At 38.1% G+C, this 16,119-nt stretch overlaps 1 protein-coding gene across 3 annotated transcripts in view; it reads left to right on the top strand.

Annotated features, from left to right (window-relative positions):
- Positions 1–16,119, top strand: part of LOC111055463 (delta-1-pyrroline-5-carboxylate synthase) — an 83,153-nt gene that overhangs the window by 13,979 nt on the left and 53,055 nt on the right. The window contains exons 1-3 of one of the 3 annotated variants that reach the window (XM_039426271.1): positions 6,463–6,490; positions 12,248–12,382; positions 15,197–15,355. In XM_039426271.1, coding sequence (XP_039282205.1) covers positions 12,254–12,382; positions 15,197–15,355 — 288 coding nt within the window. In that variant the 5' untranslated portion in view covers positions 6,463–6,490; positions 12,248–12,253. Of the gene's footprint in view, positions 1–6,462; positions 6,491–12,247; positions 12,383–15,178; positions 15,356–16,119 lie in introns of those variants that run through there. The other 2 variants (XM_039426269.1, XM_039426270.1) reach the window with 2 other exon arrangements.

Here is a 16,119-nt window from a genome sequence, read left to right on the forward strand (position 1 = left end):
TAGAATCAACAGTTGCCAACAGTTTGCAATTGAATAATAATATTTTCTGGAATTTCGATCTTATTTTCAAATTCAGGTGAAAATGTTAATGAACATTACTTGTAGAGATTTTCATCATCAATCTTTTCCACTTAATCTACTTGTGCTATTGTTTCTCTATGCCAATACCCAAAAACCACTTTTTTGGACTCAAGGGACCTTGAAACGTATAGACATTTAGAAATTTGGGTACCTTAATTTTTTTCGGAAAGCAATACTTTCCTTACCTATGGTAATAGGGCAAGCAATATTTCCTTACCTATGGTAATAGGGCAAGCAATATTTCCTTACCTATGGTAATAGGGCAAGGAAAGTAATAACTGGGGTACTTTTCTCACTGAAACTAAAGATATACGATAAACTTATCCAGGTAGATTTAATAAGAAAAAGTAGAATTCTCCAAATATATTTTTCTCCATATAGCTGCTTTGAAAGAATTGTTGAATTCTAATCCATTAGAATAGGAATAATAGACCAGGAAACTTATCTTGATCAATACCTTTGTTTTCGTAGACATTCATCATTACTCCATAGTCAAATAAATTGTGGGGTTTTATAAATATTATAGTCATATTGTCACAAAGTAAAATTGTGACGGAAGATATAGCTAAATAATAAATAATATTGGAAAGAGACGCTCGGCTATCAGCAACGCTAGCCGACCGCGGAGATAAGGGAGGTACCGATGGCGCACCATCTTCCGCGCATCAAGACGATTTCCACCGCCTCTGGCGGCGGCTCAACTCCATCCCCTCCACTTTGCGGGAGTATTTAAACGCCGGACGAGCCCCTGACCACAGCATTCCGCTCACAACCTTCCTGCTCCTGGTACAGCGGCCCGTTGGCTGCCGTACGTCCCCGACCTCCTGCCCTGGTACAGCGGCCCGTTGGCTGCCGTACGTCCCTAACCTTCCATCTCCCTAGGGCACAGCGGACCGTTGTCTGCCGTCCCTGTCCTCCCATTTCCCCAGGGCACAGTGGACCGTTGTCTGCCGTCCCTGACCTCCCATCACCCTAGGGCACAGCGGACCGTTGTCTGCCGTCCCTGACCTTCCATTCCCCCAGGGCACAGCGGACCGTTGTCTGCCGTCCCTGTCCTCCCATTTCCCCAGGGCACAGCGGACCGTTGTCTGCCGTCCCTGACCTCCATCACCCTAGGGCACAGCGGACCGTTGTCTGCCGTCCCTGACCTTCCATTCCCCCAGGGCACAGCGGACCGTTGTCTGCCGTCCCTGTCCTCCCCCCATCTCCCTAGGGCACAGCGGACCGTTGTCTGCCGTCCCTGTCCTCCCATTTCCCCAGGGCACAGCGGACCGTTGTCTGCCGTCCCTGACCTCCCATCTCCCTAGGGCACAGCGGACCGTTGTCTGCCGTCCCTGTCCTCCCATTTCCCCAGGGCACAGCGGACCGTTGTCTGCCGTCCCTGTCCTCCCATCTCCCTAGGGCACAGCGGACCGTTGTCTGCCGTCCCTATTCTTTCCATCCCCTCAGGGCACAGCGGACCGTTGTCTGCCGTCCCTGTCCTCCCATTTCCCCAGGGCACAGCGGACCGTTGTCTGCCGTCCCTATTCTTTCCATCCCCTCAGGGCACAGCGGACCGTTGTCTGCCGTCCCTATTCTTCCTTCTCCCCGGGGCACAGCGGACCTTTGTCTGCCGTCCCTATTCTTCCTTCTCCCCAGGGCACAGCGGACCGTTGTCTGCCGTCCCTATTCTTCCTTCTCCCCAGGGCACAGCGGACCGTTGTCTGCCGTCCTATTCTTCCTTCTCCCCAGGGCACAGCGGACCGTTGTCTGCCGTCCCTATTCTTCCTTCTCCCCAGGGCACAGCGGACCGTTGTCTGCCGTCCCTATCCTTCCTGTCCTTCCTTTTCCTACTCCACTGGAGCGGAACCGAGGCCGTAAGGCCGATACAAAATTACATCAAAGTGGTGTCATCAGAGAAGAGAGCGACCTTCACGCCGTCAGAAGCACCAGGAGGTGCTGTTCACGCCAGCTGAGGAACAAAGAAGAAGGAAGAGGAACTTCGACTTGCCTCCTTTCCCCGCCCACATTACGACTGAGCGAAGTCATCCAGGAGCAACACCTGGGTATCAATCACCTACCTCTGAAGGTACTCAGGGTGTATGTGATAGATTGGCGCCCAACGTGGGGCACGAGGCAACGAAGTAAGAATCATGAGTGAACAGGGAGAGTCTGATTCAGATGTTCAACACCAGGAGCTGACAGAGGATCAGTCGGTCGAGGACATAAACCCTGAGGTGATAGCCGACCCCAGAGTTTCCTGGATCTATAGATTGAAAAAGGATGAGGCATTCAATCTTCTACAAGATTGGGGCATAGTGTCATCTGGAACACTTGCTGAGTTGAGAAAGTTGTTAGTAGAACAACATAAGAAGATGACTGTACGTTATCCCAGCCCTAGACCTGGTATAATGAGCAGAAGCAGTGGGGAGACCGGACACTCAGCAACAGGTACTCATGCTGAAGTTGGAACCAACATTCACACAAACCCCCTCATGGACCCAGGGGCGGTATGTGACAAAGTAAGAAGCTGGAGACTGTCATTCGATGGCCAATCAGATGCTCCCAGCTTCTTAGAAAGGCTAGACGAGCTACAACAAGCCTATGGGCTCACTGGCAACCAACTACTAGTCGCGCTACCTGAGCTACTAGTTGGTAAAGCTACTCTATGGATGCGTAATCGTCGTGACCAGTGGAAATCGTGGGACAATTTTGTGACAGATTTCAGATCACGCTACTACCCACTCACCTATGAGGAGGACCTCGAGAATTTAATACAGGCAAGGAAGCAAAGGGAAGGTGAATCGTTTGACGAATTTCTCGAAGATGTACTGACACTCATGAGGCGACGAGGAGGTCTCACAGACGAGAATAAATTACAGAGAGTGTATAAAAATCTCCTCCCACGGTACAAATTGTATATTCGGCAATCAGATGTTCATAGTATCAACGAATTGGAAAAATTCGCGAGGGAGTATGAACAAATAAAAGCAGAGGAGAAACAGAATAGACAGAATTCGAGAGTTCACATGATTGAGGACACGAAAAAGATTACAAGGCTCAAGGTTGAGACAGTTATAACCCCTACTAGTAACAGACCATCTCTTAGTGAGTCTGAACCCATGTGTGGGCAATACAAGAGACCGGGGCACTGGAGATCAAACTGTCCCGAAATCCTGCCATGTAAAAGGTCCGGAAAGAGAGCACTGGAATGTGCCTGTGATGAGCAAAAGGAGAATAAGATTCCAAATAAGACAGCAGTGATGCGAACGGCACAAAGGATTCCTGTGATTGAAGAGTCATCAAGGGACAACAGACTATTTATCACCGTGACAATCGGCGGTAAAAAGTGTCGGGCATTGCTAGATAGTGGCGCTGAAGCTAATTATATGAGTAATGAGGTTTATGGAGTTCTCCAAAAAATAGGGATGATAAGGAAGGTACCAACTCATCACCACGCAATATTAGCTGATGGACGATCTACCCCATTAAATGGGAAGCTGACAACTAATGTAACTATAGGACAAATCACAGTTCCACTAGTGACGTCTATAATGGAAGGACATGAACAAGAGTTGCTATTAGGCATGGAATTTATGTGTGAAAACAGAGTGAATATTCACACATTCACGAGAGAGGTAGAGTGGGATCCTCCCCAACTGAATCCTACAAGTCCGCTAATAATGTCGCAATCTCTCTTATTGGGGACTAAAACAACAGCAGTCCCAACAATATCAGCTGTACAATCAGAATCTCAGGACAACAAGGATCGCGACAGAAAGATGTTCAAGCAGGATGGTTTGAACAGAGTCGAACCCAATGCCTTGATTGATAGCAAAGCAGAGTTGTCATATGTTCCAAGGCAAGAATCCTGGGGCAACATTGTGATGGATCACAGGGATGAGATGACTGAGTATGAACGGCAGGCCACGATTCATGCCCCAGCCACCAATACAAGTGGTAGCTCTGAGAGTGATGTGGAAAAGTTAGTACCACCCCCCATTGATATGGTTGTAGAAGAGCCAACACAGTCTTTGACCATCAAGGAAGTAGTCTCACAGTCCCAGGATCCCAGACCAGGACTCTCAAGGAATAAGGATCCAGTGTTGTGTCACCGAGTCTCAACACCTGGTAAGCGTAAACGGGCTGGCAAGCCACGCATAAAAGTCCAATTTCCAGATGGACGATGTAAATATGTATCTGTGGACCAGATATAGATGATGCTCATAGTGAGTGGCATACACCTCTAAAGGTGATGCCTGGGAGTTCTCTTGTTCTCTTGTCTAATTTTATTCTTTCCGCATCCCACTGGCGTGTTGTTGATTTGTCTCTTCATTAAGCTGGAGTCTAACGCTTGACGTCATCAAGCAAAGTATAGTCCATGTTTACATTTACGACCCAAGACACGAGTTGACACTCTCACTCAAAACTGTCAGCATTGGTTGAAATTACGAACCAATGATGTTATTCTCAAGGAATGCTGTTAGTTTGAAGTGAATCCGATCCTTGTTACACTGCGCTGGCTGACTGACGACTGGTGACAACTGTTGACTTAAAATCTCACAATTTCGACTGATTAAGCTGATTGGCTTTCAGTTCAGGTCACGTAGCGATTTGCACAGACGGTGGGTGGGTTGGGGATGCATTTCGGGCGTGCAAATCACAACAATTGTGTTCTCACTCTTTTGCTAGACATTGTCAAATAGCTTTGCTCGAATCACGTTTATCACGTTTACTGTTGTTGACACTTGCCGAAAAAGAAAAGGTTACCATGGAAATGCGAATCTAAAGTGTAAAAAAAATCTGGAGTGGCGCACTCACACAACTTTCCTTGCCGTTATGAAAATTGATCACCTGACGCTAGTGTTCACGCGCATCTCAAGTCTACTATTCAAAGATCTGATCCAGCTGGTGACATAACAATAACGCTGGAGACACACGTGGTCTGATATCTCTTCAAAGTGAATGATTTAATAGAATCAACAGTTGCCAACAGTTTGCAATTGAATAATCACATTTTCTCGAATTTCGAGCTTATTTTCAAATTCAGGTGAAAATGTTAATGAACATTACTTGTAGAGATTTTCATGTTCAATCTTTTCCATTTTGAGTTTTTTGTTTAAATTGTATCTGAAACCGGGTAATTGTGAACCTAAAATCAAACTTTGCATAAATGGGGCAGAGCTCCTAAAATTTTTACAGATATGGGACTTGTGGCAGTTGATAGAGCTTATCAATGACTATTTTAGGTATAAATTTGATCAAAATCGTTGGAGCCGTTTTCCAGAAAATCGTGAAAAACCCTGTTTTTGACTTCATTTTCGTCATTCAGAAATTGTTCGTGTCGGATCCTTATAGTGTAAGGACCAAAAGTTCCAAATTTCAAGTCATTCCGTTGATTGGGAGATGATATATCGTGTATACAGACACACATACACACACACTCACACATACAGACCAATACCATAGAGAAACAATAGCGTAAGTAGATATCCCATGGTATAGAGCGTTTATGTTGCAACTTTTACTGTTATCTCAAGCCGATTACCGTCGATTATTGTCGATTTTAACTGTTTTGACCGGGTAAGAGTGTATGAACGGCACAATATGAGAGACTACCAGCGTCATGAAGCTTCACAGGAAAGAACTTCGTGGACTATAGGCTTGAGATAACAGTAAAAGTTGCGACATAAACGCCCTATACCATGGGATATCTACTTGTGCTATTGTTTCTCTATGCCAATACCCAAAAACCACTTTTTTGGACTCAGGGGACCTTGAAACGTATAGACATTTAGAAATTTGGGTACCTTAATTTTTTTCGGAAAGCAATAATTTCCTTACCTATGGTAATAGGGCAAGCAATATTTCCTTACCTATGGTAATAGGGCAAGGAAAGTAATAACTGGGGTACTTTTCTCACTGAAACTAAAGATATACGATAAACTTATCCAGGTAGATTTAATAAGAAAAAGTAGAATTCTCCAAATATATTTTCTCTCCATATAGCTGCTTTGAAAGAATTGTTGACTTCTAATCCATTAGAATAGGAATAATAGACCAGGAAACTTATCTTTGATCAATACCTTTGTTTTCGTAGACATTCATCATTACTCCATAGTCAAATAAATTGTGGGGTTTTATAAATATTATAGTCATATATAAATATTATAGTCAATATTTTATAAATATTTTATAGTCATAAATATTGTGGGGTTTTTTTTTAGTAAATATCGAAGAGAATCTTATACTTTATCCTAAATTTTATAATAATTATCCTCTGTGGTAAATTTATTGAAATAACATTATTTTGTTGGTATGAGACTATCAAGAAACAAGAAATATGAAAAAATCCAACAAAAAAGTACTATAAAAAATCTGTTTGATTTGGTTTCAGGCATTGGAATAAAACAAAGCTTAGCTTACACAGGTACTACACACTTATAGGGTAATTGATGTTAAGCTATATTGTAAGTTGCACATGTTGAGTTAAGAAACCCATTAATATAAAAAATGAATTGAAACATCCACTGATATCTAACCCACAATTTCAGGACATTTCTCAGTTCACTATTTTATTCCCCAGTTCAGGACATTTCTATTGAGATAGGCCAAGTGTAACAGTAATAAAAAATCACCAAATTTCTCAGTAGGAAAGTGCTTTCTTAAACTCAGTTAGGAAATTTCTGAAGACGTACTTCAAACTTTTCGAAGAACTTAATTTATAATGGGATGATTTATTTAGGTTGAAGTGGGGCACTGCGCACAGGCAACCAGCAACGGGACGAGGGACAATATTCAATTTAATAATCTCTGGCAAAATTGCTGGAGAATGAATGGCGCTCTTGAATTTATTATCGTCGGGAGGATACTGCGGGGCAGTGAAAGCATCTAGAAACTTACTCATAATTTCCTTTACAATTCTTCACAATTCGTAAGCATATTAGGTTATTATTCCCCGGACGGTGATACTCTACCTTTTCTTCGACCATCCCTCAGCTGGAAACCTTCCCTGGCCGTAATCTAATTAAATCATCAATGAAGTAGTTGTTATATCAAGCAAGAGAGTTGATGGGAAACTGGGAACAATCCACTGTACTTAATTCCAAGAATGGACGGTCAAACGCTGACTTTGCTAGACAGTTCTTCATTAGATGAACTTTTTCCAAGAATTATTCAAAATTTATTAATTGAATCTCAATCTTCATTTTAAGTTTCTTCTCATTCTTCAAAACAGGTCATACGATAACTACCGGTATTATTCGTCATCAAGCTTAAGAGAACCTTCATTGTCTGTAATTTATTCACTTTGAAACACAAAGAGTCAAATCTTCAGCTTTTTTCAAGAAATACTATGATTTCTAAATATTTGGATTTTTATTTAGAACTGATTATTTTCTCGATCACTCAATCTTTGAAATATTGATATCTTGTCTAGTTGCTAAGATGAAAGATGCATGGTAACTCTTATCTCTAAGCAATTATGGAAGAGAAAGATATGAATTCCAGAATAGAATATGATAATGTGGGGGAAGAAGTAAAGCTCTGCAATTGGCCATTAGCTTGCCAAGGTTGGTTGAGCTCTACTGTCATTGGCCGAAATTAGATACGCCCAAGTACTCGTGGCTAGTCTTCTAACTACGTGTCTAGTCTCGGCCAATGACAGTAGAGCTCAACCTTCATTAGTCAACAGCTTATGGCCAATTGTAGGGCTACACGCCTCCAGTCATACCGTACTTTTTATCCTGTTATTCAATGTTCAAGCTTCTCATTTGTTCATTGAATATTGATTATGATGTAACAATCGAAACTAGTAACTTAAATTATTATATTAAATTAGTGATTCAGGTAATTTCAAGTAGTTTTCATTGAATGTGAAAAATTATTTTTAAACCCCAGTATGACTTTCAAAACATAGAAAATCAATGATTTATATGTTTTCTCAAAAACTAGTGACAAACCATGACTTTTGAGCAGATAATAATATTGCATCTCCTTTAAATTATTTTTGAAGCTGAGAAAATAGTTTTATACATCAGTTAGATCAGATTTTAGCCTAAACTTTTAGAACAGACAAGTCTCATTTCGTGACGAGTTTCATGACGGAATAAGAATACATGCAAGTCATGAATTACATTCGAAATACACAATTTCCTTTATTATCCATTTCCAAGCTGTGAAATATTCCATAGACATTCCACATCACAATAATTTGATAGGATGCGTGACTTTTTATACAAGATAGGCCCAGTTTATAGATAATTGACGTGAGAAACCAACCATTACACAGAATAGGGCAAAAATAGAAATGAAAATGTGCGATAAAAACGGAAAACACTCATGTGAAGCATGTCTGCTGTGAACAATGTTCTCGTAAGCGAGGTTAAGGCCAAGCAATTACGTCATTATTATTGAGAAAATCATTTTATCGGCAAGAGATTTGTCAATACACGAACCAACTCAATCATTCTTGGTGTCATTGTCAATGACCCGATTTAATGATCCAGATTGAACCTGAACTCATTTCAAATGAATACTCGTGTTTCTGGTAGACTTTAACTATGGGAAATCTTCAGGAAATTCTGTATTTTCGGTAGAATCTGTAAAATTCTGCTCCAAACTTCATGAAAAAATGTTATTATTGACAGCTCTTTGAATTGTCTGATATTCTGGACTGAATTTCAGAGAATACATTATTTGATAGTAGAGTGGAGATAAAATAAATATTTTGTGACATAAATGCAGATATTTGAATGAATCGATGAACTAGAGGTAAATATAAAACTATAGCAAGCTATAGCTATGATATAAATATCATCTACATAGGCCCACACTCTCGAGTAACATCATTTGTTATGAACAGAGAGAAAGTTGGAGACTTTCTCGAAAATCTCTAATTAATTTGAATATGAATGACAAAAATAAAATAGAACAAATCTCTGGAAAAATATATTTAAACTAGGGAGTCACTATGTCGACTATAAAGCCTATACTAGTCTTCTGGCTCAAAATACGAACTGCATTTATGATTTCTGTTTACTATTTCCAAACGAAATTCAAATAAAATGCTGTCATTCACCCTGAAGATTTCATTACTCTTCGTTCAACAAATGCAATTTCTCACTTATTTCCATCTGTAAGATTTTATTTTTCTAGTTCATGTTTATTCACCTATCCTGAATGTATTAGTATAGGCACTTGATAGATCACTTGTTACATTAATCCAAATGAAAATCGAGGAGAGTGTCTGAAAAAAGAGTAAAGCATGCCCTTTATCGTTCCTGATCTATTGTAACCATCAAGTGCTTATTTCAAAATGAAATTATTCCCATCAATTCCTGAGATGCTTCCTCCCATATTGCTGAAGAGAGTAGGAATAAAGTAATTTTGAGCAGCCAAGGTGAGAGCGAAATGCAGGAGAGCCTGTAAAATTGTTCTTCCCATAAAAGAACAACAAAATGTCGTTTCGAGCAAGCTCCCTGTTATAAAAGCAAATATACGTCGGATCCTGTTTACCGCTGGTGACACTCTGTGCTATACAAACCACTTCCCTTCTTCAGACGATAAAAACCATGAAAGAAAGATATAACAGAATACAACAGACAAGAGTCGCACTCATGAATTTCATGACATTCAATTCTCATATTATATGACGAAAACGTGGATGTACTTCACGTACAAGCACTTACATGTTAGTGCAGAAATTGCATTGGAAACCTCTTCTATAATTCCAATGGAATTTAAAAATTTTGTCATCGGAATTTTCTCTACAATCCATGTATGGAACATGTCCCCTACAAGTGGGAGAAGTTTATTAACAATTTCATTGTATTGTGTGATTGTATTCAAGGGTTGAATGTAAGAACTGACTACGCACCACCCCTAGGTCAGAATAGAGGCAGGAATAACTCTATTCTGTGGGAATCTCGAATGGCATTTCAAATTTTAAGATTATCATTATTAGTATGACATAATATATTGATATCATAAATATTTCAAGATTGTTATTACTAATACTCATGAAAAATGAACCATTAATATTGTAATTAATATTGTTCAATATTGTATAAATTAATTAGAATTTAGTTCTAATATAATAAAAACGACTTGATATTGTCAAAACCATTAATCTACTGAAGCAATTTGTTCTGGTAACACCATAAAAATCTTTGAATTGAAAGCTCGAACATTTAGCAGCAGACTAAGAGCTTGTTCACATGACAGCGACTTACGCTCGGTTGTCGCGCGGTTGGCAAATCGCTCGATTTGCTAGTCTCGTACACATGACAGCGATTCATGAGCGATTTGCCCTCGGTTAAGTCTGAGATTACAACCGCCGCGATTCGCCGGCGACTACTAAAACCGAGCGATGCATGTGTACGGCACCATATGTGTTTCCCTATACCTGGCAACCGCTCGGTTGGTCAATCGCGCGACAACCGAGCGAAATCGCTGTCATGTGAACAGGCTCTAAGTAGTTGCACCCTGCGATTGGCTTCATTGTCAACCAATGAAGGTTGAGCTCGACTGTCATTGGTCCACGCTAGACACGCCCAACTATTCCAAATATGGTCATGGGAGCCATTCAACACCAACAAATGAAGAGAAAAGTGCTAACTAATAAAACCAAATTGATAATATGAGTAAGGATGGTTGGCGGTAACAGTTGAATACAATTTTAAAACCAGTAAACTCGAAACTACAAACACTACTAGCAAAAACAAAGCTACACGTTGATATCAAGGGAGAAACCAAGGTCAAATTTGAAAATGAATCAGAATGAAGCTGGAATCTGTACTAATACACTATTCAAATTGAAAAAAAAACTTATTTAGTAGTTTTGTACTGACTAAAATGAGTCTGTTCTTTTGAACTAGACATAGGATTGTTTATCATCATCTTGGGTTTTTCATTGCTTCTTGAATAATGTTCAACTTTTCTCATTATTATAATTATGTTTTTCAGCTCCATTCTATTTTCACGGTTCAAGCTTTTATGTATCTCACTTCATTTTTTCGAATATTAATCACATTTCAAACACACAGCAAAAAATAACTGCCTGATCGTTGGCAAAAATACGTCAAAGCGTATTGGTAGACCATCATCTTCCTATAACATTATTTCCATCTCCATCATGATTTTCCAAGAACCCTTGCAACTCAATAAAGCTATGAGAGTTGCGGGGAAAAGAGCTTAGAGAAAGTAATGTGCTCTCAGAAACAAATGATTGGGGCTCAACCGTTGACAGCCGATGATCCCCGCTTGAGAAAGCGAGAACAATGCCAAATGAATTATTGCGGCGGTCTTGATGCAAGCGAGAATTTAAAAACTTGCTGAATTGAAAGTATATATGGAGAGCGAGTTCTTCGCGGAGAAAAATGGAAGATTCGAGTCCGGGAAATCGATGATGTCTGCGATGAACTAAAGCCCTACACTCTTCTCTTTGCTCCTCATCTCTTATTTTCTCTTCTCTTCTTTCTTCTTTTCTCGCAGGTCTCATTCTCTTCCTACTTGAGAAGAAATGGAATTCTTGCTCGCAAAAGTCTGCTCGAGAAAGGTGTCAATGATACATTGTTAACACCCTCTAAAGGAGATCTGGTGTTCGATGATTGAGTCTTTTCATTTCTGAGCCATATAGAAATATCACTCAGGTTCATATTAGAACAGTCTCTATACAGTAATGTATTTCATGGATTCTGAGATGATTGGAAATAATTGTTACCTGTTAAAATTGAAAATCATCTCAGATTATCCTATCCTCCGTGATAATGGGAAAAAATAATATTATTATGGAAGTCCATTTTCCCGATTTATTCCTCCTACCTTAGTATTTTTATAATTTTCAAATGGAATTGTCTTGCAAGATTCAAATTTTGGAAGAGCTTAGGCCCTGAAAAATATACTCAAGTTGATATGATAGTGATCTTGTTTCCAATTTAAAACCTGACAATTCCCTTCTTAGTTGATACAATCTCATAACCAAGAATGTCAATCTATCAAACCATTCCCAATCCCATATTGATCAGTGGAAGCTGCTAACTTGTTAATGGATGGATGATTTATCGTCTTAGATCAATCATTTACGAGCATGATCTCCTAGCCATTCAAGAATACTGTTGAATCACTTTTAAGTTGTTGAGACTCTCATATATGAACTATATTACAAGAACTACTCTCTCTATTTCAGATCAAGATGCTCGTGATAAAAGGTGTTATAAAGGCGATTCCTCACACTCCAGCCGTTCCCTGGGGACTCCACTCACTATTTTCCAGAAATATAAGTTCAAGCAGTAAACTATGGGTGACGAATCACTCACCTCCAGTAAGTACCTGTAACCTCTATTATACTAGTAGTTCTGTGAACAGTAGACCTCACGCAGTATTCTCATCCACAAGTACCTGATTGAAACTATAGACCTTATGGAAATACAGCAATAGACTGGCTTCTCCACACATCTGTGTAATCACTTGTCAGCTGATTTATGATGAATAATTCTATAGTCTGATTTTTACTTCAATATTGGCGTATGAAGGAGGCTCCTTTTTCCTTTTATATTATCCTTGAAATGCAAAATTTCCAAATACCTTGTATATACGTCGACGCGCAATTAAAAAAGGAACATACTTGTCAAATTTCATGGAAATCTATTACCGCGTTTCGCCGTAAATGCGCAACATAAAAAGATATAAACATTTAAACATTAAGAGAAATGCCAAACCGTCGACTTGAATCTTAGACCTCACTTCGGTCAATTAAAAAGATTAGAAGTTGATGAGATTTAAAATTCTAAATTAAATTATCATTTACAAATGTTGAAGCATTTATCTTAGATCATTCACTGTTTAAAGCAGTTTTGGGCGAATGCCTGTTGTTTTTACCTGCATTGTATCTATTGTCTATGAAGAATGAAATGAAATTCATGGATTTAGGCCTATATATTAGATTTAATAAGATTTTTATTCTCATATCAAATCCAGTAAGTGCCTGTAACTTATATTATACTAAAAAGATTAGTAGTTGATGAAAATTAATATTGAAAACTAAATTATCATATACAAATAATAAGATTTTCATTTTACCAATAGTTTCAATAAGATTTTCGATGTAGGATACCCGATAAAAGTCTTTCCAATGAAAGGCTCAAGAAGCTACCGTATATTTCAAGATTTTAGGTACGCTGTATCAAATCTATTATTTATAATATACTGTTTAATGGTATAGTATTTTGATATCTTGGAGTTCCAGTTATCGTAAGATTTACTAGTCTTCAGAGAGCTGATAGAATAACTTCTATGTATCTTTGAATATCAATAGACCAAAATAGCACTATGGAAATATGGATATTTTACGACTGAAGTTTTATGATTGACTCTCTGAAGATGGAATATTTCATGTTTGAGTTTCCTCCGGTGAGCTTATCTCATTAGTAGGAGCTCGTTCTAAACGTTTGAAAATCAAGATGCTTTTAGAGCTGACACAAAAGCTGCTTGAAACCAGCTTATACGAAGAGAATCTTTGAAAGATGAAGATGGTTTATATCCCGAAGGAGAGATATTTTCATGATCAATTTCAGTCTGATTTTAAGCTCGTTTCCTTTCGTAATCCTACGTTCAAATCTTCAGCACAGCTTAGCTTTACATGCCGTGTTAGATGAGATGAACTCTGGAAAGCAAAGAACCTGAAGTCAATCGGGATAAGATTTCCTCCTGGAAGTCACTAATGAGGAAGTTTTCCATTGTCATAGATTCCATTCTAGTAGCATTAGGCTTCCGAGGGGCTTGTTTCTTCAAAGTGGAAGCTGTTTCGTCCAAATAATTTTGATGCTCAATCTTAGATTACGCCTTTTGTACATCATGATTACAACCATTATTTCCACAGTCAATATTTATAGGATTGCACAACTCCTCTCGGCCAGTGATGCTCTTTGAAAGTCTCCTTTACTTGGTGAAGGAGACTCTTTTAAGATAATTGGAAATTTTGTGACTTATTGAATTTCATCTACTACTCAATTCCAACTTTCATTATTTGTAACACTTGATAAAATTTTATTTTATTTTCTCATAGTTCATGAATCACAGGAGCATAAAGAAAGGATAGCATACGCTTCTTATTCTACGTTTCCTCTACGATAGAACTCAACGATGATGACGATGTATTGTCATGGAGAAAGTTTCACATATGGAAATCTTTTCCGAAGAAATATTGAGAGCATTCCCTTGAATGATTTTATAGGTTCTTAAATTTTCTTTACAACCCCTACTTCCCATTTATTGAGCGAAAAACACTCATTGTGAGCCAGGTCATAGTTGCTCTATTTAATTCTCTTTTACCTCACTTTAATAAAGTTAATTATAATAAGAATATTAAAAAATACGAAATATTTTCTCAATTAATGCTATCCATCAGTTGCTCCATCTGATAATATCTTGCCTCACTTCAATTGGAATAATTATAATAAGAATATGAAAGAGTTCATAATAACAAAGTATTATACATAAAATCGTTAAAGGTCAAGATTTTGAAACTATGTTTCCAAATACGAGTAGACGTCATTATGGATTGTATGTGGTGCAAGGTTCCATAAGTATTTATGCAAATTATATTTCAAATCAGAATAATCTTTTCTTATAGGAAATCAAAGTAGAGTACCTTCATTTATACTAACATATAAGGATAGAGTACATAAACATCTTCAACAATTTACGGTATTATACATCATTTAATTGATCGGTCAATAACACTGATTTTCTAAAGTGTTAGCTCTTGATATCAGATCATTTTGTTTTATTATATTATTCATTTCTTGCTATTTTTCTTTCTAATTTATTTCTTCTCCGTTCTAGTTTCAAATAATTCCATTTTATTCATTTATTTATTCAACAAATGAATAAATGTTAGTAGTTTACGGAGGATCTTAATGAAGACTTTTCAAATCTTGTAACTCTCTTTTCACTAGTTGATTCTATTCTATTCAATTATCTAAGCAAAACATGAAGAAATAATAGTCATTTATAAAGGATCATAATAAACATGACTTTTTCAAATTTTATAACTCACTTTTTCAAGTTGATAATAGAACACAGATGCTGCAATGAATGAACGGATCTTATTTTGCAGGTGAATGTTGACGCGAAGAGAGCTCTGCAGACGTCGGAGAGGCGGAGGGGAACGTTCACAGACCGAAGCCAGTTCAAATATGCAAGAAGGCTGGTGGTGAAACTCGGCAGTGCTGTTATCACCCGAGAGGATGAGCATGGTTTAGCATTGGGACGTCTCGCCTCAATTGTCGAGCAGGTAAAAGCCGTTCCATTTGCTAAATTGACAGTTCCCCGCATTTTTTCTGTTTACGATCTCAGTCGGTAGAAATGATTGGATTTATGGTTGTAAATAATGAATATTGATGAATGTGATAGAAATTTATGGGAAAATTCAGACCCATCTGGAAATTGAACAGCATTGTTATCTGAAACTTTCTGATCAGTAACAAAGTTAACTAAAATGGTTGTGAACCAGTGTTAGCTTAACGTAATAGTGAAGGTTACAACTATATACAATTAAGTATTTTAGTAGGGCTATTTGAATGTTTAATCAAAGGAAATAACTAGTACCCTTGTAACATTTAAAAATTGAACAATATTAGTTTAATATTTATATCTAAACTATAAATTCGATATTAACAACTATAAATATCAATACAAGCTCACGATCAGGCATCAGTCTTGTGAATTGCAAGTTCTTTTGTACTGTTAATAATTTTATGATTGTTGACATTAATTTTATGTTTGAATTTGTGCAAAGAACAATAATTTTAATTTGAATAAAATGTTAACAAATATGATTATGCAACCTTATTATACCGTGACACTGTTTCAATACTGCTAGTTCCCTATACTCGGCCAACATAATAACAGACCACTTACCTCGAAAATTTTGCTTCTCCTATTCAGACTAAAATCACACTATATACTGTGTACAAATTGAAGCTGTGAATATGTCTACCAACATTCATAATCTACAAGAAAATAGCTACTAGTTATCAGTTAATTTTCTTGTTTAGG

Source organism: Nilaparvata lugens, chromosome 4 (assembly GCF_014356525.2).
Source record: "Nilaparvata lugens isolate BPH chromosome 4, ASM1435652v1, whole genome shotgun sequence".
Lineage (NCBI taxonomy): Eukaryota > Metazoa > Arthropoda > Insecta > Hemiptera > Delphacidae > Nilaparvata > Nilaparvata lugens.